Source organism: Herpailurus yagouaroundi, unplaced genomic scaffold, assembly GCF_014898765.1.
Source record: "Herpailurus yagouaroundi ecotype Mexico unplaced genomic scaffold, PumYag 166, whole genome shotgun sequence".
NCBI classification, from domain to species: domain Eukaryota; kingdom Metazoa; phylum Chordata; class Mammalia; order Carnivora; family Felidae; genus Herpailurus; species Herpailurus yagouaroundi.
The window spans coordinates 5,819,736-5,846,512 of record NW_024412407.1 but is presented as its reverse complement, the minus strand read 5'-3'; the positions used below and the strand labels follow the sequence as shown (position 1 = coordinate 5,846,512).

Sequence of the window (26,777 nt, the reverse complement as noted above, 5' to 3'; positions counted from 1 at the left end):
TTTGAATAAATATTATGCTATGCAATACTTTTAATACAATTAAAAATATCTATGCTAATTTGGAAAAACTTCAAGACAAATGTATATACCCTTATGTTAAAAAAAGCAAGACGGTGGCTCAGTCGGTTAAGTGTCTGACTTCAGCTCAGGGCAGGATCTCACAGTCCGTGAGTTCGAGCCTCGCGTTGGGCTTTGCGCTGACAGCTCAGAGCCTGGAGCCTGCTTGGGATTCTGTGTCTCCCTCTCTCTCTGCCCCTCCCCTGCTCATGCTCTCTCTCTCTCAAAAACGAATAAAACATTAAAAATGAGAAAATAAGCAAAAATAATGTGATATGAGTCCATTTATGTTTTAGCCCTTCCCCAAATGTGTGGAGCTACATATATTTAGAAAAGAAACTACCAGAAGGAGGCACACCAAATAGCTGAGGGTGGTTACATTGAGAAAAACAGAGGCAAACAGGTTTCACATGTTGCTCTGTACATTTATGTATTGTTTGGATGTTTTGCAATGAAGATTACTTTGGTTACAAAAATAAATTTCCAAATTAAATATTAAATGAATGAACATGATATATAACAATATAAGGGAAGGTGTGAGAGATGTTGAATGAATTATGCTAATAGAACTAAAGGAGCCAGCAAGGGGGGAAAAAGGAATCCTTGGGATTAGAGAGGTCATGGGCAGCTTTGTAGATCTTAAAGAAAAGTGGTATTTTTAAACAAGTGAGAAAGGGGATAAAGGCAGTAGGCCGGATATTTGGGAAAAACTAGTATACCAGTTTGGCTAAAGTAATGGATTCAAGCAGAAGAGTAGAAAGAGGTAGCTGGGGAGGAAAGCAAGAGCTGGTTGTGGAGAGATTCGATGTCAGACTAAGGCAGTGGGAATCCACTGAAGGTTTTGGAGCAAAGCGGTGAGAGCCCATACTGCACTTCCGCATGGGCTGACTGGAATGGTTTCATGAAAATGGAGGGCTGCTGCCCGGTCCAGGTCCAGGACTCTGAATGGAAAGGGGAAGTGAGGATGGAGTAGGGGTGGGGGGCAGAAGTGAGACTAGGGCAAAACTAAGGCAACAAGATCACCCACAGAGGGCAGCACAAGCCCACCTGGACCCAGAAGGGAACAGAGAGGAAGAAGCTCTCTCCTTGGGTGAAGTTAGGAGAACAGAGAAAGGTGAGATGGTTCTGGGAAAGGTAGAGGAGCTGGCACAACCCTGACTGGAGGCACAACTTTGAAATCAGAGGGCCACTCCCGGAAAGGCCTCCACCCTTCAAAGGGTCTCTGTCAGTGAGTACTAGAAACTCTACCACAGCCCCCTGAACTCATGCGGGGCCCACCAGGCAGCCCAGTTTGGTTATGGACAGTTATGTTTATTCACTCATCAAAGCTGAATGCCTATTATGTGCCAGATAGTAAGCAGGGCACTGCTTTTTAAATGTTTTTAATATGTTTGTTTTTAAGACTGTTAATAAATAAAAAGCTTGTGAGTCAGCATATGTAAATCTGGATTCAAAAGCTAATGCCGTATTTTCAAGGGTATGCATACCCTGGATGATAAAATGTTTTTTTAGGTATGGTTATGCACTCGCTCATCCAAAACTGAAGCAGTACTGCTCCCCACTCCCCCCATGGCTGTTCATCCCATCAGTATGTTTTTCCCTAAGGCATAGGCAAAAACTGAGATTCTCCATCTCTTATCACCTAAAGCCAAGAAAGCACCTCTCTTTCTACATTAAGAATGCAGAAAGAAGCTAACATCTAAATCCCTGTGGTTCAGAGCCCCAAGCTAAGTCCTCCAACCCTTAAAAGGTCTTGTACTCAATTCTGTTCTAGGAGGACTCTCAACAATGTGTGTGATGAAGGGGTGGATGTTGGGGGGGGTGGAGGGGGGGGCAGGGTGCCAGGTGGACAAGTTCATTCTCAAACCTCCTGCCAGGCCCAGACTGACTGTCCAGACCTCTTCAGAGACAGCTTTCAACGTGCCTGGTTAGGAGTAAGGGTGGTGGGAGGAAGCGTGCATAGGTAGCACTGGTTGGCTCTGGGCCTAGATAGTCAAAGTTCTGGCTTGAGTGTCATCCTCTCTACTCCATGATGTTCAGTTCGGAAACCAGATTTTTCCTAAACTAGAGCCCAGATCCTCTCTTCTGTAGCTGATGGCCAAAGTGACACACATAAGCAGACACTCACCTTCAAGCCATGATGGTCGTCAGTCCTGACACAAGTTCGTCACTTCCAGACCTCCAGCCACTGCCTTCAGTGGCCTTGCTCCCTTTCATAAGGTTTGGATTTCCTCAGACTTAACCTCCTCTTCCCTTTGCTCAGGAATTCAGGGTCATTTCTTACCCAACCCCAGCAATCAGGGCCAGGAAACCCAATTAGAATGAAAAACCTGTAGAGGAAGGAAGGCCACTGGATCCTATCTTTCCCCAGCGACCAGCAGGAAACTCTATCCCTCCAGGTACCAGGTTAGAAAGTAGAGAGATGGACTTTGACCCTCCTAATTCCACACCCTTCAGAACTGGAAGCATTCTTAGTACTATGACTGCCTGCCCAAAGACACCACTCTGTGCACCAAGCAGTAGCAAAGGGGTATCCCCCAGTTATTCCCCAACTCTCACTATCCCAATGTACTGCACTATGGATATCCCAAAGGATTTCAAAGCGTCCCAGAAATGGATTCCCAGGTCTATCCAGTGGTTTGACTCCTTCTTAGCACAGGTCTGGAACCCTCAAAAGTACTCAGTAAATACCTGTCAATGTTCTGCTCTGACCAATCTAGGCACTTGAACTGGAAGTGATAGCAGCGAATCCCCAGAGCCTTCAAACCTTATACCTCTAGTCTGAGAAACTCACACATACCCACACTCATTTTCCCTGCCACTGACCCCAAACTCTGTAACGAGGAGGACAGTTCTGTCTACACCAGCCTGACCAATCCAAAGCCTTCCACTGACTTTCTCCAAGCTCATGTTGGAAGCTCCATTACCCAGATTATTCTGAGGTAGACCCTGGGCCCAAGTCTGCCAAGCCATGACTGAAGAGCTATTCAAGTTCTGGGCAGATAAGGTTGCTATCTGTCCTAAGAGCTGGATGCTAAACACTTACTTTCCAGGTTAAGTCTCTCCCTCTTCCCCCCAACCCCTCTTGAAAGAAGCTGGAAGGTTTAAGCAACTGACACAAGAGGGTTCCCCCGCACCTCCCTTCTGGAATCTTAAATAGAGTACTGAGGGACAAAATGGATCAGGTCGTCCTCTTCAGGGGTCAAAAGACACCCACTGGCCTGCCATCCAGCTAAAGTCCTCTCTATTATCACGATCTTATGAGGGGTTCTTCTAGAAGGAACATACTTATAAATGTACAAATAAAGCACTTGGGAAAGGTGCTCTTATCAGTAACATTGGTCACCAGGCAGAGCTTTTGAGGACCAGGGAGGTAACTGAATACAAATGATTTACTTCACACCGGCACTCGGGGCTCTCAAACTTACTATATGCCTAAAACCTGTCCCTTTCCCACAACACTTAAGAAAGTGGCAAGAGTGGGGATGGCCTGCCTAGCTCACCCAGATCTCACCCCCTAAAGAAAGGGGAGCACTATCTCTTTCTTTGCCTGGAGCCAGACAGTATTAGCAGGAGAGGAAGAGAGTAGTGACAGGAGTGGGTTGGGAGGGCGGAGGCTTGTCCTTTCCCTCAAGACATTTGTGGAATCTCTGGATGAGGTTTGGCATCCTGACAATGGGGAACCACATGCCTGAAGCAGTGGTGATACAGGGCCACAGTTGTAAAGAGGATCAAGTTCATTACACTATCCAGGCCTTTACCCTTCATGCTTACTCACTGCCAAAATCCAAAATTAGACGAGTGAGGGGACTCCAGTCTATGGATGAGGGGACCCTGCAACTATAAGCACCTGATGCACAGGGCTCAGGAGATCTGAGAGTGGAGGCAGTCTGGGTCACTCCGAGTTCAGGGTCCTCTAGCCACTCAAGTCTCTAGTGTCTACCAGCAGGTGATAAATAAAGCAAAGTACAGGATTAAACCCTTTACAACTAAGGAGCAAAGTCACAAAGGCACACTCTGGTGCCCAATTCATTTATGCTCCTCTCTGGAGTATGATGGGAAGTAGTAAGCAGTGTAGAGATAAGCCTAAATTCCTCAATAATCTCACTCTCCCCCAGCCCCATCCCTGTCAAGTGTACCCTTTACCCCTTTGCTGAGAGAAGGAGCAGTCTACAGAGAGGGACCAAAGACAGAAGTACCCTCACCATTAAACTACTGTCCCATGGCTGCTGCACATCAAGGATGAAGGTCTGCTCCAAAGCTGCATAAAACAAGTTTAATTTCCAACCAGGGTCACAGTCATCGCGTATCCCACATTTTGAGCAAGGAGAGAGAAGGTGAGTTATTAAACATATACAGTCTACATTCCAGAGGAGGAAAAAAGAAGAGAAAAACCAGTTCAGAACTGCAGTTACCACCATAACACCACAAAACAAACTTTGGGGGGGAGGGGAATTCTCCAGGGGGGAAGAGGCTGTAACAAAGGAAAGCATAAAATTAAATCTCCCAGAGAAGAGTGTGGAAGGGAGCAAGCAAAAATGGAATGAAAAACCCAATCCAAAAAGAGCTTTTAGGTGAATGGGAATGTTGAAGAGACCACCCCTGCCAAGGGCCTGGCAGCCAGGGACACTACCAAGATCACTTACTGCCCCCTGCTGGATACATCCTTGAGCAGCACCAAGGCAACCTCCAAGGCTGCTTTCTAACGCTCAGGCCCGCTGGTCTCTGGAGCTCCCCAAAGCAAGGTAGGGGTGGGCCTAAAATGAGAAAAACCTATTTGGGACTGACATCTAACTAGGGAGAGTCAGACTGGGAGGCAGGAGAAGAGGCAAAATTCTCACCTACAGCAAAGATCAAGAGTGGGGAATCCTAAGTAGGAATGAAACAAGGAAAGGGGAGACGACAGCAGGCAACAGCAGTGAATGAGTTGAGAAGGCCAAGGAAAGAGTTCAGGAAGGGAGAGGAAACAGGAGCAGGAGCAAAAACATGAGGAAACTGAGGCAGAAGCAAAGAAAAGGGGTGGAGAGAAGCATCCATGGGGTTCATGGGAGTGAATATACATTATAATGAAATAGAAGCTCCAGCACCCCTCTCCCCTCACCCCGCCACCACACACACACACACACACACACACACACACACACACACAGGCCTAGAGATCAAGAGACCTGCACACACCACACCCACTGCATCTTGGGTAAATAGTACATCACTAAGGAACTGGCACTGAGGGAGACACCCCTGGAACCTCTCTTTCACAGTTCAACCTGGGTCAGGGTGGGGATACTGATCTGCCTGTTGTAGACAAAGGTGGCAGGAAGCCTGGCCCCATGGGGTGGGGCTTGGGACACTCCTTCTGGGAAGGGGTCCCTCAGCCATGCTTGTCAGGGGGCCTGGGCCCTGACCTTAGCAGAAAGATTATGGGTGGCTGTTCAGGAGCTCAGGGCGCAGCCAGCACACACAGGAGCCCACAGAAAAGCCACGGCTTCACAGAAACCGCAAAGTCAGGACCCAGGCCAGGACGTCAGGGACAAGCGCCCCCTGTACACAGAGAGACGCAGTAGCAGCAGCAGCTTCTGAACAACTACATAATTATGGTGGGAGGACTCTGAAGACCACTGCATCCCACCAGCACCAACAACTACTTCAGAGTTCTGTTTCCTCCACTCCAACCCTCAAATTGATTTATGGGAAGTGGGTGAAACGGGCAGGGAAAAACTGTTGGGATGGGAGTCAGGAGGGACAGGAGGATAGCCTGAGGGTCTAGAAACAGAATAGAACATTTTCAGCCTTCAGCACATCCTGGACTAAAAAAAGAGTGAAGTGGAGAGAAGGGGAATTGAAACTGAGGTCTGCTATGTCACCCCCACTCCCTTGCTTCCCATTAAACCACCCAGCCAGCCCTGGTCAGGCCAGCAGGACTACTAAAGTGAGGAAACTTCTGACAAAGGATAGATGAACCACCCAATCCCCACGATCAGAAGATAAGGAAGGGCGGGGGGGGGGGGGGGGCACATGGGAAGGCAGGAACAGGACTGATCCATGCCTCACCTCGTAACAACACAAAAGTATGAAGATGAAAAACCTGAGGCCCACCCCCCCAGTGCCCTTGGTCCCAAACACACCCCCATGGTCTTGCTCTCCCTATCTTCCCCACAAGCTCCTGAGGAACAGATCTAAGGATGAGGAGGAGGACCAGTTAAACACTGGGCTGGTAAGAGTGAGTGGGCTCCTCTCTTCTCCCCACTAACAAGGCAGGGCAGAATGGTATCTCCTTGGGAACAGTCATCTAGAGATAAACACCACCCCCCTGCCCTAAGCAGGAGAGAAAGGTACACAGGAAGATGGTGGTGGAAAATCCACCATCCATCCTATCATCCAGAAAAACCCACCTGCAGAGAAGAGAGGAACCAGTGCAAGTGGGACAGCCTTCCCTCTACCTTCTTCCCTTTATCTCATCAACATGGGAGAGGCAGATGATAGGCTAGAGCGGGCAGTGTCCTGGCTCCCAGCCTCAAGCTGCACTCCACCCCTCCACCCTTCCCCCGGCCCCTGCATATATATCTCTCTATACATGTATATACACGCGCACACATGCACGCACACACAGAGAGGCCCGTGCAATTTCCATGTAGAACAGGGAGAGGGTGGCAAAGGAAAGGAAGACGGGGAATAGGAGAAGGACCTGTGGGGAAAGGGGAGGGACTCAGATGCCAAGAGCACAGCAACCAGAGCCAAACGAAGCGAACGAAGAGAATACCCCACCCCGCCTCCCAAACCCAAGGATGAGGGGGGCCACCCCATGAAACCATAACAACCTTGTTTTTGTTTTAAATCCGATAAATTGGAATGATTCATCATCAGGACAACAACTGGGGACTGGTCATGGACAGGGAAGAGGAGGGAGGGCAGGGGAGGCAAGGCTCTTGTTGGGCATGCGGACATGATACCCAGGGCCCTGGCCACACTGGCAACGGGAAGGAAGGGGCAGGACTGGGGTAGGGAGACAGTAGGTGTGTCAGGGGTGGGTGGGGTGGTCGAATAGGGCTGCCTGGCTCTCACTTCTTGTTTTTGAGCTGATTGGCCAGCCAGTCCAGGCCTTCGTACAGCCCGTCCCCGCTGGTGGCACAGGTGGCCTGAATGTACCAGTTGCGGTGACGCAGGGAATGCAGGCCCAACTTGTCTGTGATCTCGGCAGCGTTCATAGCATTAGGCAAATCCTGGAGCGCGAGGAAGACACACAAAAAGGAGCCTCAGGATCTTTCAAAGGCTTCTAGAGCACCCATCTACCAAAGAGATGTGTACCAGCACCCTCTCCTCCTCCTCCATTGTAGAAGCCAGAACAAGGTCCTAAGGAGCAGCTTTGGCTTTAGTCATCCTAGAGCCATAGATTCAAGGCACTAAAGGTCATTCCACTGGGGAGCTGCAAACCAAATATGGGGTTGGTAGGGAAGTGGAGAGGTGATTCAGACTGGGCAAAGAATCATGTCTGTCTGACTGCAGGAGTGAGGGCAGTTCCACTAAAGTAGACATCAGGGAAGATGAAGGAGGGATTTGAGGTGATGTATCTACCACACCAAATCTCTGAGGACAGAAATGTTGCTAATTAAAGCTGGGTGGGGGACAAGAGGAGGAACATAAAGAAGCCAGCTAATCGTATTTCCCACACTTCCAAAATTGAGAACACAGGGCTTCCCCTACAATAAGCCCCAAGGCTCATGATTTCTACAGCCAGGTTGTCATCTCTCAAATCCAGGGGTGGGGAGAAGTCTCACCTGTTTATTTGCAAAGACAAGGAGCACTGCATCCCGGAGTTCATCCTCTGCCAGCATCCTCATCAGTTCCTCCCGGGCCTCATTTACTCGCTCCCGATCATTGCTGTCGACCACAAATATCAACCCTAGGGAGGCAGAGCATGGGCTGCACAAGACAGCAGATGAACTCCCCCTCCCCGCACACACACCACCAAAAGACAACACCCTCCACATGCCCTCCAAATATTTGCTCCCTTTCCTCCTTTGTTCCCACCCCTAGGAGTTGCAGCCGGGCAAGAACTGGCTGCCCATAACCAAAAATGAAGGTCATTCCTTCTGCTCATACCCAACCAACCCGTGCCAACCTGGGCAATTCATATTCCATACCTTGGGTGTTCTGGAAGTAGTGTCTCCAGAGAGGCCGAATCTTGTCCTGGCCACCCACATCCCAAACTGTGAAGCTGATATTCTTGTACTCCACTGTTTCCACGTTGAACCCTTTGGAAAAAACAATGGCCACTTGGCCTCAAACACCAGGCCTGCGAACAATACCCAGGTGGGTTCATTTCTGTTTCCCCCAGCCTGGCTATGATCCTAGCAAAGGAAACTAAGGCTTCCTCAGGCCTGGAATTCCCTGACCTAGTAGCCTAAAGGCCAAAAAGAGAAAAAGAGGAAGAGAATGAGAAGGGCCAGTCAGGAGGTTCACAATCGCCTGGGTAACATGAGCTAACCTTCTCCACTCATTCTCTTCAGTCTTTGCCTCTCCCTCCTGCAAAGAAATGACTCAGCCCCATTCCTGTACCTCAGCCACCAGAGTCTGCCACAGCTAAGAAGTAGGGCCTGGGAAACACGGTGAAGAAAAAGTGAGCTATAGTCCTGGAGCCCCAAATGCAGAACCAATGGACAATGATGATCTGGAGCCCCATCAATAAGGCAAATTCTCTCCCTCCCACAGGCAGGTCTTAACCAGGATCAGGGCCACTGAGGATCTAAACCGAACCAACTCCTGGCCCCTGGCAGGAACATCAAAGCCTTTCACCCGCTTTCCAAACAACACAAAGAATAAACCAGCTCAGTGCCTCAGGGCGACTGTTCAGTGCCAGGCTTCGGAAGTTCCCGCATCAGAGAGGACCAGGGTAGGTGGGCAAACGGCAGCCCCAGCACCTGCTAGTAAGCTAAATAACCATCCTTCCCTGAATCCCCCCAAGTTGCATGGACTTGCCTGGTGGCCAGGTGGGGGATCTAGGAACAGGCCCCCTGCCTGGCTCAGCTGTTGGCATCAAAGCCTACATCTAAGCTGTACCCTTACCGATGGTGGGGATGGTAGTGACGATCTCCCCCAGTTTCAGCTTATACAGGATGGTGGTCTTTCCTGCGGCATCCAGGCCCACCATCAGGATACGCATCTCCTTCTTCCCAATCAGGCTCTTGAGAAGGTTTCCAAAGATATTACCCATGATCACAGCAACCACTTTCTGAGGACAGGCGGGCTCAAGTGGGGGCAGTGGCAGTCTGGTTTTGGCCTGGCCCCTGGTATGGAGAACTTGATCCTAGGCAAAGAAACATAAACTCATTACCACCATCTGCTAGTCAGGATCTCGTGCAAATGGGATTTGCCAAAGTCATGGCTGGAGTTCATGCCAAACTGAGAGCCTGAGAGGACTAGGAAGATCAAGTCTTACTCAGACACATCCTGAGTCTTTGGGAGCAGAGAGACAAAGCACTGAACACTCAGGACCCCTGCTCTGCTAGTAATATACCCATGTGACTTTGGACGAGTTATTTCACCCATCCATATCTGCCCCTATAAATGGAGGGGGTTGAACTAGATGACTTCTAGAGTCCCTTGAGTTCTGACACTCCATACCATATAAGGTCTTATGAGACCATGAATGCCCCTCCCTCCCTCAGCCTTACCCTGAGACTCCCGGAAAGGCTGGGAGAGGAGGGAGTGGAATGAGGAGTGGCTCTTTGTGACTCCTGACAAGGTTTGGGCTTGCCAGGTTCCCAAGGTCTAGGCTCTCTGCTCAAATCAAGGGACTCCACTTCTTCCCTTTCTCTACTTCTATAATTCTACCTTCCTTCCACACACCAAAATCAATGAGGAAGAAATAAGAAAGTAACCCTCCCTAAAAGAGGCTGATCCTTTCCACTTTGTGAAGTGCCAGCTGCTCAAGTTGTTCCCGTTCATACAACCGTACACCAAGCTGGGAGATGGGGTGGGGAGAGGCTCCCCCTCCTTCCTCAGCCATTCCTAGGCTCCCCCTCATTCCTAGGCTCACTGTGGCCCATCCAAGGACAGCTTTTCTACATTCTCACCTGCAATGAGGCAGTCACCTCATTCCCTGCCTCTTCCCCCCACCCCCTTCAGTCTATTCTCCACATAGCCAGACTGCTTTTAAAACCAAAATCAGGTCATGCTGCTTCTCGGTTCAACCCTCTCTTGGCTTCGTATCTCCTTTTCAGTAAAACCCAAAGCCATACCGTGGCTTACAAGGTCCTGCATGATCTGCATTCCCCTGCTTCTGTTGTTAGATCCTCTACTGCTCTCCCTTTGGCTCACTCCACTTCAATTCCCCAACACCTTCTTGTCTCAAAGCTTTTGTACTTGCTCTTCACTCTGCCCTGAGTTAACCTTCCCAGAGTACTCCCTCACTTCCTTCAGGCATCCATTTGAGTATCACCTTATCAAAGAGGCCTTCTACAACCACCAAAACATACACACATCACTCTCTACCCCATTTATCCCACTTCACTGTTCTTCATAGCATTTCTCAGCATCAGACACATCACACATTTGTTTCTTGCTGTTGTGTTTTTCTCCTTCTACAATGTCGGCTCTTTATTTTGTTCACTGCTGTGTTCCCGGTACCTTGACTAGTGCCTGGCACATAGCAGTGGAACAGATGAACTAAAATAGTAAGGTCTATAACTGGCCTTACTAGCAGCTCACTCAGATTGGAAGCTTATGCTTGGTACATACTAGGAACTTAACAAATATCTGCTAAAAAAGTGAAGACGACAGCAGTTAAGAACCACTATGAAGGTACAAAATGCCCATCCTCCCACCCTACTACCTATTGCCCCCAAAGACAAAATCAGAGTCACTCATTTTCTCTTCTTCCCTCCCTTCTCTATGGAACAGGACAGCCACAGAAATGCATCTTTGAAACAACAATGAAACAGGGGTTCAGAATCGCCCATGCCAGCCAGTTCTCTGTGCCTGCAGGAGACATGCGTCAGCAGGCAGCTTATTCAGCAATCACCATATGCCAGCTGCTGGCATTCTCTATAGAGTCTGGGAACCAGAGGCACACACACACACACACCCCAAACCCAGCAGGCGAAGGAACAGGTCAAGACAGAGTGCACCCAAACCCAAGAATGTGAAAGGTGGATGGGTAGGAATCCTATTTACAAGCTAAAGCATGGGGGGTTTAGTGGGAGTTTAGCTGTTTTCTCAAAAACTATTTCAGTTCTGTTTGTTTCCTACTCTCCTCAGTTTGCAGCAAATTCCAGACTAGCACAAAGGAGCCAGATCAACAGCCCCTGGAGACCAAAGTACTAGTTTGTCCAAAAAACAGAAACAATGAGTGCTTACGGAGTGTTTCATCTTCAAAGGCCTTCTCAGACATCCACTAATGAGCCAGGCGTGGTGCTCCTGGTAGGTTCCTCAGATGAGCCCTGCCCCTGACCCAAAGGGCTCACACCCCAGAGAGAGGACCTGGCTCAACCTTAGGGCTCAACTTCAGCCAAGTCGCCCACTAGCCATCGTCCCTGCCCATCCTGCCTCAACCCACCCAGGCAGACAGATCCCAGAGGATCCCTGAGGCAGGAGGGGACATCTGCCCAACTAATAAGATTAGATTCCATCAACCCCAGCAATCTGTAGTAGTCAGATTTCCGGTCCTGCCACCATCACCTACAGAAATTTAAATCTTCCCCAAGTCTTCCTACTTTTATATCTTGTCTCCTGCCCAGGTGTCCTTTTCTCCAGCTCCAGATGATACTTTCCTTTAAGACTTTGGTAATAGGCTTCGGCCCAGATTCTGTATTAAATTTATGCCACACATTTATCTTGCTGTCCTTCGAGAATGAAATTATTGCTGAGTAAATGATTATCAACTGTGAGTACAGCAGTGACTGAAAAATACCCCTTGCCCCCAAACATGCAAACCTTGTACTTTGGTTTGCTTCTTTGCTAAGCTAGCATGCTAATGTCTTGGTTCAAAAGCTAATCCCAGTGTTACACTTATTTCTATTTCCTGGTATGTCCCTGAATCATCTGAACCACTCAAGTGGCACTTACTAACTTGTGGAGTTTTTTCCTCTTTATAAGTCTGTATATTTACCGTCTCTCCAGCTTCACTGTATTCTCCATGGGCAGGGACTATGCCTTTTATTTTGGATCCGTCCCACTCCCAGTGCCAATTCCACTATACGAGTTCAATCAAGCACATGGGCCAATTTAAGCCTCATCTGAGGTTGTTCTTGTATCATTTCTTCTGCCCTAGCAGCACTTGGTATCTTCGTATAATGCACCAATGGTTTCTTAGATATCCTGTCAATTCTTGGCCATTCTCCACACATACCTGACCCAAAGACTGGTTTGGAAACACCCCAAAAGGACTAGAAGACTAAAATTGGTGGAATTTTCTCTTGCCGCTTAATACACAATGTGGCAGATGGATAACTGATGAAATGCCCAAGGAGTTACCACATGTCCTCTGGGGGGAAGCCCAGGGCCTTGATATTAGTGGAAATTATGGCTCCTCTTTAATATAATCAAGAGCTTGACTCAGATGAGCATTCCAAAGTGGGTACTGGTTTTCTTGATCTGTCCCTATTACCAGACAGCTTGATGCCCCTACCATGAGGATGGTGGCAACTTTCAGCTTTGTGCCATGAACACAAATCTTGGTCTATACAGCTGATTCTCACTTTCACCATAATGCATTCCTAGAAAAAGCTCTGGGAGGCAGAATGGCAAAAAAGAAAAAAAACAAAACAAAACAAAAAACAAAACAAACCATAAACCCTGGATTGTTTCCCTATGTACTCTGCAGCCTATAGTTACTCTCTTTTACCACAGATGGCACTCCTGTGTTCACAGGGCAAAATGCCAGGGTTCCATGGGCTGTTAGAAACCAGGAATCAGCAGTTAAAACTAAAGGTGAGTGGCTTAGGATAAAAAATGGAATACAGTAACATCTCTAGTATTAAAAAGTATATCTCAACATTCTATTTTACAATCACAAACTTTGTTATCAGTGGTACAAACGACAAGAAGAGCTCTAAAAAAATGTGTTCCAGGACAATCTGTCTGGGACACTGCAGGAGTTCAATCAAGCACACTGCCTGATTTAAGCCTCATTTGAGGATGTCCTCACTGAGCGCTACTTACCGCTCCCAAGTCCATCCTTCCACCCCCCCAGGAGAGGCAGGCTGTTGCTGAAACTGCTCAGCCATCTTGGCTTGTGTGTGTTGCAGGAACATTCTTGCCTCACTCTCCAAGTGATACTGAGAGTCACAGCTAGGTCTGCCGCACACACTCCCCTCACCTGACTCCTGTGGCTGACTCAGGCTTGCGTCGTAAGACACCTCCAAGGGGACTTCTGATCTGGCACCACCTCCTCCTCTTCAGGCTACATGATGGGTCCGAGGAAAGGAAAACCAAAGTCTGCTGCCAAGCAGGGTGCACTAAAAGCAGCTTTGCTCCCAGACGGTTTTCACATTGAGATATCACTAATAGAGATGCTATTTTTAGCAAAGCCAATGGAACAGACCAATAAAATTTAAGGAAACAAAAGCAGGGTCCGCCTGTATTTAGCTTCCTTAGCACAGCTGGCTTGTGACCTCTATAAGCTTTCCAAGTTTTTGTCTCAAGAGCACTATAATCACAAGCACACAAGAACTCCTAGATTAGTATCTCAATGACTTCTACTGGACTCAGAGATTTCCCAAAGCCAAGAAATAGCTTCAGATGTCAGCTTCCATCCATTCATTAAGCATTTATTGAGTATATGGAACTAGGGATACAGAGAGGAAGACAGCTTCTGCCTTCATGAAACTGTCATGGGAGAGGAAAACTAGCAAACCCAGGATTACAAAACAGCATGAGGGTAAGAATGAGATAAGCACATAGTATTATGGGGACAGAAAGCTGGAGCAGCTAATCAAAACAGGGGTAAAGGGCGATTCTCTGATTCTCAGGTCACACCTGAGCTGACTCCTAAAGGAAGAATAGGAAGTAATTAAACAATAAAGAGGGAGAGGGAACAGCATGTCAAAGACATAAAGACTTGAGTTAGAGACAGCACTTTTTACTAGACAAAGCCAGGTGCATCTGAGAGGCAGATTATTTGGATATCACATAGTGGGTAGAAGAAAGTGATGACTCTGGAGGTAAGCAGGGGCTAGATCATGAAGGGCCTTAAAGGCCATATTGAATAACATGATCAAGTATATGCTTTAAAAAGACCATTCTGGGTGTGCCTGGCTCAGTCAGCAGAGGATGCAACTCTTGATCTCAGGGTCAGGAGTTCGAGCCCCATGTTAGATGTAAAGCTTACTTTCCAAAAAAAAAAAAAAAAAAAAAAAAAAAAAAAAGACCATTCTGGCAATAGTTTAGGGTATAAATTAAAAAGTGAAAAGACTTGGGGCGTCTGGGTGGCTCAGTCAGTTAAACATCCGACTTCGACTCAGCTCATGATCTCACAGTTTGTGAGTTCGAGCTCCGCGTTGGGCTCTGTGCTGACAGCTCAGAGCCTGGAGCCTGCTTTGGATTCTGTGTCTCCTCCTCTCTCTGCCCCTCCCATGCTCATCCTCTGTCTTTCAATAATAAATTTAAAAAACGTTAAAAAATAAAGAGAAAAGACTTGAGACAGAAAGACCATGTGGGAGGTACGGTAATACCGTTGACAAATCAAAAGTTCTGAACCAGAGGTGGCAATAAAAAGGAGAGGACAGATTTGAAACATCAAAATCATAGAATCCACAGGATTTAATGACTGATTATTAAATGAGTGGGTGATCTGGTGGGACTTCTTCAGACAAGAAATACAAGAGAAACAGATCTGAGACTGAAGGTGTTTTTAGAATAAAGTTTGATTTTGAGGTGCTAAGTTGATTTTCAGGAGAAAAGTTAGGCTGGGTATTTGAGAATCATCTGCAGAGATGGTAACTGAAGCTGTAAGAGAAACTAAGATCCAGGATGACAGGAGTTATTGGCTATCTACCCAAACAGTTATTCTTCCTCTTCTTTTTTCTAACAGAAGACCTAATTTGTTCAGATGTTGGGGTTGGGGGTATAAAGATACCTTTCCCCAACTCTAGGGTAGGAAAAGTGATCAGCCTAAGGGATATAGGCATTTCATTTCCCCTGCCAGTGACTGAGTCACGAATGGTTATATGCTAATTCTAGCCAATAAGACATGGGGAATGTCTGCTGGGAGCATCCAGGAAAGTTTTCCTCAATCTTAAAAAAAAAAAAAAAAGACATATGCTTGGGGCACCTATGTGGCTCAGTCAGTTAAGCGTCCAATTCTCCATTTCAGCTCAAATCATGATCTCACAGTTTGTGAGTTCAAGCCCCGCTGGTGGTTGGAGCCTGCCTGGGATTCTCTATCTCCCTCCCTGGCTTGTGTTTGTCTCTGTCTCCCTCTCTCTCTCTCTCTCTCTTACCCCCTTCCTCCCTCCCTCAAAATAAATAAATAGACTTTATTTAAAAAAAAAAAAAAAAAAAACATATGGCAACATTCTCTTCTCCAGCCTTTAGGCTCCAGGCTCTGAGCTGTCAGCACAGAGCCTGACGCAGGGCTCAAACTCACGAACTGTGAGATCATGACCTCAGCCGAAGTTGGATGCTTAACTGACTGAGCCACCCAGGCGCCCCAATCTAGCCTATAGATGTTGACATAGAAGGATGAGATGCTGAGAACATGAAGGCACAGACATGAGAACTCTAGGCTGTCAGAGCAGAAAAATGAAGAAAATCTGCATTCTTAATGACCCTGCCAAGCTGGTAGATTAAAAAGAAAAGTGTTGTAACCCTACATTTCTTTGTGTGTGTATAGAGAGCAATACACAGAACACAATTTACCATTTTGACCATTTTTAAGTGCACAGTTCAATGGCATTAAATACATTCACACTGTTGTGCACCACCACCTATCTTCAGAACATTTTCATATTCCCAAATTTAAGCTCTGTAACTTAAATAATAACCACCACTTCCCCTACCTCCAGCTCCTGGCAACCACCATTCTACGTCTGTCTATGGATTTGACTATTCTAGATGCTTCATACACATAGAATCATACACTTTTATTCCTTTGTGTCTGGTTTATTTCACCTAGACTTCAAGATATACGCTTTAATAAATTCACTTACTGTTTAAGCCACACGTGTGTGTTCTGTCTTTTGCAACTGATGCTACTCTAACTGTATATCTAGGGAGAGTGTGTACAGTGGGACAGGAAAAAAAGGCCAAAGGCAAAAACCTGGGGCATGTCAACATTTAAAGCACTGGGAAAAAACAGAAGCCAGGAAAGAGAGTAAGAAGGTACCAGAGGGGCCCAAAGGAAGTCAAGACAGTAAAAAACATTTTTAAAAAAGGAAAGAGGGTCAAAGGCTTTAGAAATGTCAAATTAAGATAAGGCCTGAAAGATACCTACTGAACTTAGCTATTAGGCAATTGATGATATTGTTACAAATTAAAACATACCTAACTAAAATTAGGTTCCACTTAACAGTTGTTTAGGCTCAGGCCGGAATCATTATGCCAGTTTCCCTTCTAGTCTGAGAAGACGACTCCAATATAGGAGAACCTGAAAGAAGGCCACATTATCAAGGAAAGATCCTAAATTGCCCGTCTGATTAGAAAGACCCAAACACCTGGGAAGGGCCTGGCTTTTCCCATGCACAAACCTCAGCAAGTCAGAACAGAGAATCAGGTCTGTTTCAGAATACATGACTTAGCCACATAAAACAGTGACCAGATAAAAACCAGACTCATTTGTTTCTTTGGAACATTCTGTGGCACTGCCCTCTAACCAAAGCTATCAGCTTGCCCTATTCTTCGAATCTGACCAGCTTACAACCGTTCCATCGCCTGATACTCCATGGCTGCTCCAATGCCTACATCTATACAATGCCTTAGCTATTCAGAACACTATGCTTTCTTAATTATAGCATCACTGAAATTCCATGAGTAGTCAGCCTAAAGCCCTAATAAACCTTTGCCCCAATTTGGTCCCACTTCACAAGTCAAAACGGAGCTGTTGTGAATAGATGAAACAGGAAGCCATGGTTTGACAAGGCCCATCATTACAGAGCAGTCTAAGGATTCAGAAAACAGGGAACAACTAGCTTGGGGAGTAAGAGCCATCTGATCCTTTAGCACCGCAAATGCATGTCTACTCTAGGACTTACCACAGTATGTTTTATTTACATTTGCCTATTTTGCTTTCCAGAGCTGGAAATAATGTGCCTTTAATGTATAACAGGTCTGCCATACATCCCATCAGACTGGATGGCTAGGCAGAGATTAAGATGGCTAGAATTCAAGGGCCAGTCACCTCAGCTTGTAAGCACCATGTCTATTACCATTTTCTATGTATGCCATGATGAGAAAAGATTGGGGAAATATTTTACCAAACCAGGAGCCCCTTGCTAACAGGGACCATGCCTTATTCATGTTTCATGTCCCCAACACCATGATTAATCTGTGGCTAGTGACTAACATGCTTGCTTTTGAGGAGTCTGGTTCTAACGATGGTGGTGAAACATTTCTGAGGTTGAGGAAGACTATTCTATAGATGATCCCTGATCCTCTTCCTGTATCTGACAAACTCGAGAAGTAGTTGCTACATTTTCAGAACCCTAAGGTTCCTTGGGTGGGATTCACAGGCTTCTGGGTGGGGGTGGGGGGAACCACATGAGAGGCTCTAATTATGCCCCATGACTCTACACCACCACCAGAGCAGCTCCATTTAAAAAAAAAAAATCTTAATGTTTCTTATTTTTGAGAGAGAGAGAGAGAGAGAGAGAGAAAGAGAGAGAGCAAGCAGGGGAGGGGCAGAGAGAGAGGGAGACACAGAATCCAAAGCACGCTCCAGGCTCTCAGCTGTCAGCACAGAGCCTGATGTGGGGCTCGAATTCAAGGACCACGAGATCATGACCTGAGCCGAAGTCGGCAGCCCAACCGACTGAGCCACCCAGGCGCCCCTAGAGCATCTCCATTTTTATCCACTAAATGTATTAGACTTCAAGTAAGATTTTATACAAGGTAACGTTCTATTGCTTTTAACAAAAAAAGAGGAAAGGGTCAAAAACCATCGCAATGAAGGGGCACCTGAGTGGCTCAGTTGGTTAAGGGTCCAGCTTCAGCTCAGGTCATGATCTCACAGTTAATGAGTTCGGGCCCAACGTCGGGCTCTGTTCTGACAGTTTGGAGCCTGGAGCCTGGTTCAGATTCTGTCTCCCTCTCTCTCTCTGCCCCTCCCCTGTTTGTGCTCTGTCTCTCTCTCTCTCTCTCAAAAATAAATAAACATGAAAAAAAATTGAAAAAAAAAAAAAAAAAACCATCACAACGGAGAGCAAACATTCTCCTGCAGCCTAAATTATGTTTCCTTTCACATTTATTTAAGTTTAAACATCCATGCTTGGGGCACCTGGGTGGCTCAGTTGGTTAGGCATCTAACTTTAGCTCAGGTCATGATCTCATAATTCATGAGCTCAAGCCCCGCATCGGACTCTGTGCTGACAGCTTGGAGTCTGGAGCCTGCTTTGGACTCTGTGTCTCCCTCTTTCTCTGCCCCTCCCCCACTCATACTCTGTCTCTCTTGCTCTCTAAAAAATAAACATTACAAAATTTTTTAAACATCCATGCTTGACACTCACAAAGGAAGCGTCATACGAGGCTCTCATCAGTAACGGAAGAGCTAAAAGGTATGATGAGATATGCTACACCCCATCATCTCACCTTTCTTCAGGAATATGGTGATAATGGTAGAGCCCTGAAATCCTGAGCCATGTCCCTTCTGGTCCTTTGAGAAGTCCAATGCAAAGCTCTTACATGTTCACGGAATCCCTACCTCAGTCAGTTCCTACCTAGGCTATAATACAAACCTTCAAACATTTGTGGAACTCTTTCTAGATGTTCCCCATGTTTTTTCACTATCAAAATGCTTTACTAGCACTCTACCTATAACTGCAACAGATGTTGAAAATGTATAGCAAATAGAATTACATAGATATCACAACTCTGGACCTCCATACAGTACATTCTGAAACGTACTCAGAAGTAGACATTTAAAGGAGACCCTGAAACGAATGGCCCAGGGGCGCCCGGGTGGCTCAGCAGGTTGAGTGTCTGACTTCCACTCAGGTCATGATCTCCTGGTTCGCAGGTTCAAGCCCCATGTTGGGCTCTGTGCTGACAGCTTGGAGCCTGGAGTCTGCTTCGAATTCTGTGTCTCCCTCTCTCTCTCTCTGTCCCTCTCCTGCTCACACTGTCTCTCAAAAATAAACATTAAAAAAAATTTTTTAAGAAAAAAGTGGCCCAGGAAATGGAGGATGCTGAAATACTGAGCCCTAAAATAAAGGGACCCTGAAATCTAAATCACTGACCTAGGTCAACGAGAGTGCTCTTTTATCAGAGTCGACCATTACTTCAATCATGCTTTTTTTTTTAATGTTTATTTATTTTGAGAGAGAAGAGAACACTCAAGCTGGGGAGGACAGAAAGAGAGGGAGAGAGAGAATCCCAAGCAGGCTCCATAATAACAGTGCAAAGCCCGATGTGAGGCTCGATCTCACGAACTTTGAGATCATGACCTAAGTCGGACTCTTAACTGACTGAGCCACCCAGGCACCCCATGCTGACTTTTCTAACATGAACACTATTCTTGAGCCTCCACATCCTCACCCTGCATCCAAGTTGATGGTTCAGGGCCCCTGCCTTGCTCCAGCTTCACCTCCCACTCGGGCAGCAGGAGCTGCCTGTGTAAGGCTGATGCTGAAAAAAGATTTTATTGCTCATAAGCCTACAACCAGCAAAGAAAGTCATGGTAACAATCATCCCTCTACATAGGCAGCAAGTTGTTCTTGTGTCAACCTTCTCTAAGGCAGCCCTGAGTGCTCATATTATTATTACTATTATGATGGTGATTATTCGTAGCAACTAATATTTATTTGAAACTTACCATGCTTTGTATGAAACTGAGTGCTTTACACTCAGTTATCTCATTTAATTCTCATGCCTATATTATGAAGGTACTATCTTTGTCATGCTCTTCACTGATGAGGAAAATGAGGAATAAGAAAGGACAAGTAATTTCACCGAAATTATATACAACTAGTAATTAGCAGAGGCAGGATTTGAACCCAATTTTGTCTAATTCCAAGGACCACACTCTCAATTACCAGACCATTTTGCCTCTAAATTGACCTGCAACAAAAATGGTGAGGAGGAAAAAAAAAAAAAAAATGGTGAGGAGAACCAAACACAGTGAGATGCTTTGAGTCTCCGGCTGCTTGGCAGCCATTTCTAAAGGTGTACAGAGAAGCAGATTCCACAATTTCCCTATTATTTACTCGACTTTAACAAAACTGGTTTTAAAGAAGTTCCTCCTTTTAAGTAACAAATCCCACCCACTATCCTCTGAGTCCATTTCCTCTTGACTCAGTGGAAAAGAGAGTAGCAGAGATGAACACGCACAATATGACCCTCTGTGCACTTAAGACTTCACTCCACTCTTTCCAGCCTGCTGTCCTCCCTCCTTTATACTTGCATTCAGTTTAATAATAGCAGCTACCATTCACTGGCACCACTTCTGTGCCAGGCACCACACCACAGATACTTGCTCCCTCCTCCATAATCTCCAGAATTCCAATTTTGACTTAACATTTAACGGAGACCCCTTTAGCCCACATAGAGAAGCAGGGGATCTGAGATTTCAGATAAATAATGACTTAGTGTTCTAGTAATATTTTTCTTTTTGGGTCTTAGTTTCCATTATCCAGGCCTGTTTTGTGCCTCTTAGGAAGGTGGAGAGACTCAGACTTAATTACAATGGCTAAGGGCTTTTGTACCCTCACTCAGCTATCCCCAGGCACTCTCCCTGAGAGTCAAATCATCTCTTTCTCTTTCCTTAAACTGTAATCAGAAAGCCTGTTGAGTTCTATCCATTCACATCCCATATACATCATGAGTGTCTACTGTTTGCATGGGCATCGTGGGTGACACAACATGAGATCCAATCCCTGCAACTGAAATGTTTCTTCTCTTTGGAAAAACAAGACACACACAAAAATTTTGACGGTGCAAGGTAATAATTCTATGCTGGGAGGCAGGAGGCACGTAAATATGTGATACATGGGGGCCCTTCCCAGCTAAATCCAAGGTCATTGATTCATTCTGTGAAAAAGTGACCTCTGTGGATCAGCTTCTTTCTTAAAATGAGCTTTTAGAGACACGTTATTCAAACTCAGGTCTAATGGGCAATAACCAATTCACTGCTCCCTTCCAGTCATACCAAGTGGAGACACTTACCCCAAGAAGCTCAAGACAAAATGGCAGCAAAGCTGGTCACCACCTGATTAAGGAACAAGGGGAGAAAAGTAGGCAGAGACTAGATTCTGTCCTGTTGCACTGACCCACGCAATCAGACTCCTGCAGCAGATCTCCTACCAATAAAACTTTCATGCCATAGACCAGGGGTGACCCAATCCAACAGCAGCAGAGACAGGTTTTGAGTTACGCTTCTCCCTCAACCGGATGACCTCACTATTTCTTCTCACTCCTGACCACATACCACACTCCTCCGGGCCAGGCCAGAATGAGACCGGCAGTAATACAACCCAAAAAGAAGGGAACTCCCCCAAGAGAGGAGCTACCACTTTGCTATTCAAGTGGCTAGGTTTAACAGGGAACTCCACCTTCCCCTCCTCCCCTCAAACACTGGTGTAAGCAATGGCTCCATTTTCTGTTCCGGGAATCCTGGTACTTCCTAAAGAAAGAAAGCGGATTGGAAGACACAAACTCAGAGCCAGCGACAAGCTGCTCCCTCCTCCTGTGAGACCGCCCCCGCTTTGCCTGGGGGAGGAAGGCACCACCTCTCCTCTCCAAGCAAGACCAGATGCCCCCTCCCCCTTCTCCTGCCTCTTCTCCTCCCGCTCCCCACCTGCTGCCCTCTTCCCAACGTGTGGTTCCCAAGACCCAAAAGCGCAACCTTTAGCAGAACAGTGCCCCCGGGGTGCCCCAGTAGCTTGCCTTGTCACCTAATCCCTAAACCCCCTACGCACCCCTGCCCCATGATGGGAGTAGAGGGTGTCACCGCAGCAAGGCTCTGGTCTCCTAGTGCTAAGGTGGAGCGGGAGAGAAGATAGGAAAAAGAGGCATTCCCTAGCCCTTTTAACAGAAAAAGGATACAAAACAGTCATCACCGCCCCCGCACCACCTCTTTATGGACTGTTTTCCTCCACCTCAACCCCGACCCCTCGTAAGCCCACCTCCTGCAGGCGAGGAGAACCTAACTGCAGCCTGGGTCGCCCCCGCGTGCGAGGCAGAGGCACAAATTCGTGTGCGCCCCCCACCCCCACCCCAGCTCCGCGTCCTTCAAATGCGGGGGCAGGCGAGAGACTGGCCCGGCGCCCCCTCTCCGAGCTCTCCGGTGGAAAAGACCACACCGCTCCTTGCCCGGCAATGCCTGGGACGGGGGGAGGGGGGTCTATCTCCTCAGCCCCCACCCCGAGCCTCTCCTCTACGGAGACCCGCCTTCCTTCCCCAGCCCCTCACCTGTTCCTGCTCCCAGCTCCGCCGCTGCGGCCGCCGCCTCCGCCCCCGCAGGTTCCGCTCGGCACTGGTTCCGCTCCCTCCGACACCCCCAAGCCGATTTCGGCACCACTGCTCCCCTGGCCCCGCTCCCTGGCTCCCTCCTTCCTTTCCTCCACCTAGCACCGGAAGCCGCGACGGCGACGGGAGCTGTGCGGCGCACCCCCACCCCCAGACCGGGATACTTCCCACCTCCCCGATCGCGCGAGAACTGCGCGGTAGCGTGCGGCAGTTCTCGCGAGATCCATCACCATGGCAGCGGCTGCAGCAGAGGCAACCGGGTGCTGGAGCTGAACCTGGGCGGGGGCCGATGTGGGGGCTGCAGGCTGAGGGTGGCGGAGGCGGGAGCCGGGAAGTGGGGATGAGGCAGTGGGGACTGAGGTGAGAATCCCAAGCTCCAGGGCCATTCCTGGAATTTAAGGACTGGAGCGGCGTGCTGACCACACTGGAGAGGGTTTGAGCGGAGAGGCAAAGCCAGGAGCAGGGTATGAGTGAACAGTCCTTGTTATGGATCACCTTACTCTTCTAGACAACATCTTTTCCACACCTTTTTTTTTTTTTTCAATTCCGCTGCTCCAGAGTTCCCCCAGACCACATCTTTTATTTCTTAACCCTGGTTAGCTGCAACTACCTGAGAGCCCTCGCTGCATCAGTGTTGCTACTCACTACTCCTAAGACTGAGTCTTAGGGGTCTGAGTACTCAGGGGTCTGAATCAGGAGATCCTTTCCCATGGCGAAGAGGAGAGAGAGTGATGAATTTAAGAGACCGAAGGAAACAATTGGACTCTGGACCAGTTAGGAGGTTGGAAAGTGAAAGACAACCGGTGGAAGCCTAATATTAAGAGGCGTGGTTTGAGGATGTGTGACTAGATGACTATGAATTTTAGTATCCCAAGGAAAGTGAGAGACTTTGCACCCATGCTTCTCCACTCGTGCCCACCTCCACTTCCTTTACACTCATTTCTGCACCTGATCTAGACACGCAAAGCTGCCTTGGAACAGCCTCTGCTGTGCAAGAAGAAGAGCACTAGTAATGCTAAGAACAAAAGAAGGTTCTTTAAGTGTCCTCTCCCCTCATTTATAGCAGTATAAGGGAACACATAGCTGTTCCCTAAGGCTTGAGTCAAAATTGTTGCTTTTCTGGATTTTTTCTTTCTTTCTTTCTTTTTTTTTTTTTTTTTTTTTTTTTTTGCCTTGTTTCCTGTCGCTTTCCAAGAGCTAGGTTGGTAGATAGCCACACTTGTCCCCATCTATTCCTGGTGTGTACATTCCCTACTCTTCCTCTTACCCCAGTCTGTTTTCTCTCTTATTTTAACATGGAGAATAGCATGACCCTAGAACGTGAAGCCGAGATGGCCCTAATTTAAGATGGTGAGGGATGAGCTGGATAACAAGGAGCATATTCATAACAAAGAGAGTTGTATCTGTCCTGGGCTGTTGATATTAAGGGCCTTTGCCCTGCTAAGCTCTGTGTTGTAAATGGCAGAAGACTCCTTCAGTTTTCTTGCATGCTCTTAGATTAGGCCCTGTGATACCTCCCCATGACTATTCTTTCCATTTCTTTTCCTAAAATTTTTCCCCCACCAAGTTATGCCCCACGCTGACCACTAAAAATAATATTCTGCACCCCCCTCCCCTTCACTAGTGCCCCAATGACACCAACATGCCTTGTGAGACTCTGACAGGAGGTACAAATTCGGTGTCCCTGCCCAAGACCAGATCCTCTCCAGGTTGGGTTCCAGGTGTGACCGAGGATGGAAATACTGACAGCCTAATATGGTTAGCAGCAAGTACCATGGCATTTGAGTCAGAACTGATGAATGGGACTGAATCTCCCAGCCTTCACCTGTCTGGAGTCTGGAGTCTGCTGCAGCATCACTGGGTGCTTCCCGTGGAGCAAACAGGAGCAGAGACAGAAGGGGTGCTGCCTAGCTGGCAACTAGCCGGCAACTGCCACTCCCCAGCTTCCCAACCACATGAAAGGCTACGGGAGAAGAGCTCATCCAGAGCTGAAGGAGGCCAAGAGGCCTGACTTACAGTTCATCAGTCCTTCTCCCTCCCTCTGACTGCAAGTGGAGTTAAGTAAAAGCTGAATTGTAGCCACCCACTCTGTGGGTTGCACACTCCCACTCTCGTCACTGACCCCAGGCCTGGGTCTGAGCCCAGCGCGTGTGCCGGGAGCAGGGGAGGCGGGGGGGTGTTGGCCTTGCTGACAAAATCCAGTTGGAATTTCTCAAGGTTGTGGTTTGGGGCTTAAGTTTGCCACAGAGTGTGTCTGACGAAAGAGAAAGCTAGAAAGAGAGGGAGCCAAAGGGAATACAGAGGAAGGAAACAGGAAAAAGATGAAATATTCTTTCTGTAATACCATTGGAGATTCTCCTCCCCCTTCCTAAGTGTGAGAAATTCCCATTCTGAATGTTCCTTATCATTATTCTCTCTCATATCCTATTCTAGATACACCCCCTCTTCCCCACTCCCCCGTACACACCAGGCTCAGTCAGTGACTGAAGTGGGATAAGACATCTTACTGCTTCCATCAAATTTCCAAGCCCAGAGTTCTCAAGTGGAAATTCAAGGGCATAAAATTTTGCCGTAGAGTACTGCCCTAACCCAACATTCCTCAAAATGTCCTTGCTATCCCAGTAGCAAAATCACCTGTTTTTTGAGGGTAATTTGGGTAGCAGATATATCTATTGCCTAGAGGAATGGAGAGAACATTCCCTGGCCAAGGAGATGACCTGTTAGAATCAGCAGCTTGTAACCCCATAAACATTTAGGCCTAAATGTATGAGGTCTATCCCTTTTCTGAATTGAATGATAACGGTTTGTTTTCAAAGACACTGAGCTAGGAATAGAAAGATTGTAAAAAGCTTTAAAAATCTGTTTTCTCTAGTTCTCTTCTGAAAGATACAGGAACTACTTTACTAAGATTAAATGCAGAAGAGCTCTGAATAAGGAAGGACAAAATACACGTGCAAATAATTCAGTAGGAAAGCATGCTGGTTTTGCTGGTTTCCAGAGCAAAACACTCCCTTTTTGAGCACTGGAATCTCCTTTATATGTTTCCCATTAGTCTTATATCTACCTCCCAGGTTCTCTGACTTGGAGCCGTAAAGAAAAGCACCTGCTCTTTTGGCTCCTGGTTGAACGCTGAGATACCTTCGGTACTTGAAATTTCCAGAAAAGAGGTGACCATGTGGTGTGGGGCAGGGGTAAACAGAGTTCAGCCAAAGAACCTAATCTCATCTGCAGTCCATTTTTGTGAATCAAGCCTTCTTGGATACAGCCACGCCCATTCGTTTATGTACAGTCTATGGCTACTTGTGATTTACAACAGCAGAGTTGAGTAATTATGGCAGAGTTGAGTAGTTGCGACAAAGCCCACAAGCCTACTACAGTTGACCCTTGAACAACACGGGTTTGAACTGTGTGGGTCCACTTAATACACAGATTTTTTTTCAGTAAACACCATACAGTAGTCTAAATGTGTTTTTTCTCTTCCTTACAATTTTCTTAATAACATTTTCTTTCCTCTATCTTATTTTATTGTAAGAATAGAACATATAAAACAAGTAGCACACAAAATATGTGTTAATCGACTGTTTATGTTATTGGTAAGGCTTCCAGTCAACAGTAGGCTGTTGGTAACTAAGTTTTAGGGAAGTCAAAAGTTATACACAGGTTTTTGACTGCATGGGGAGGGAGGCTCCTCTAACCCCCCTATGTTGTTCAAGGGTTAGCTGTATATTCACTATCAAGCACTTTGCAGGAAGAAAAAATTCCAACCCTTGTTCTAGGGCAAGGACCAAGGTGAAATCTGGAGTTGAGGCACATAAAAAGTAAATAGGGCCTGTGTTTGGATCTCTAGCCCCTCACCCCTAGAAGTACCCCCCTGGTTTTCCACACTGAAAGCTCCCAACTAAATCATTGAGGATCAGGGGCATCTGGGTGGCTCAGCTGGCTAAGAATCCGACTTGATTTTGGCCCAGGTCATTATCTCTTGGTTTGTGAGTTCAAGTCTCACGTCAGGCTCCATGCAGACAGCAGAGCCTATTTGGGATTCTCTCAGCCCCTCCCCTGCTCATTCTCTCTCTCTCTCTCTCTCTCTCTCTCTCTCTCTCTCTCTCTCT

General features: G+C 47.1%; 1 protein-coding gene across 3 annotated transcripts; it reads right to left on the bottom strand.

Annotated features, from left to right (window-relative positions):
- Positions 1 to 4,314: 4,314 nt before the first annotated feature.
- ARF3 (ARF GTPase 3) lies at positions 4,315 to 22,788 on the bottom strand. Of its 3 annotated transcripts, XM_040488275.1 has the most exons (6): positions 22,612 to 22,788; positions 21,367 to 21,409; positions 9,121 to 9,361; positions 8,199 to 8,309; positions 7,833 to 7,957; positions 4,315 to 7,277 (listed from the first exon to the last, which is right to left on the bottom strand). In XM_040488275.1, exons 3-6 carry the CDS (start codon positions 9,266 to 9,268, stop codon positions 7,116 to 7,118), a joined length of 546 nt encoding a protein of 181 aa, XP_040344209.1. In that variant the 5' UTR covers positions 9,269 to 9,361; positions 21,367 to 21,409; positions 22,612 to 22,788; the 3' UTR covers positions 4,315 to 7,115. The 3 variants fall into 3 exon arrangements, with proteins under 3 accessions (XP_040344209.1, XP_040344208.1, XP_040344210.1); XM_040488274.1 differs by lacking the exon at positions 21,367 to 21,409 and having other exon boundaries at positions 22,612 to 22,787; XM_040488276.1 differs by lacking the exons at positions 21,367 to 21,409; positions 22,612 to 22,788 and adding an exon at positions 13,373 to 13,421.
- Positions 22,789 to 26,777: the final 3,989 nt, after the last annotated feature.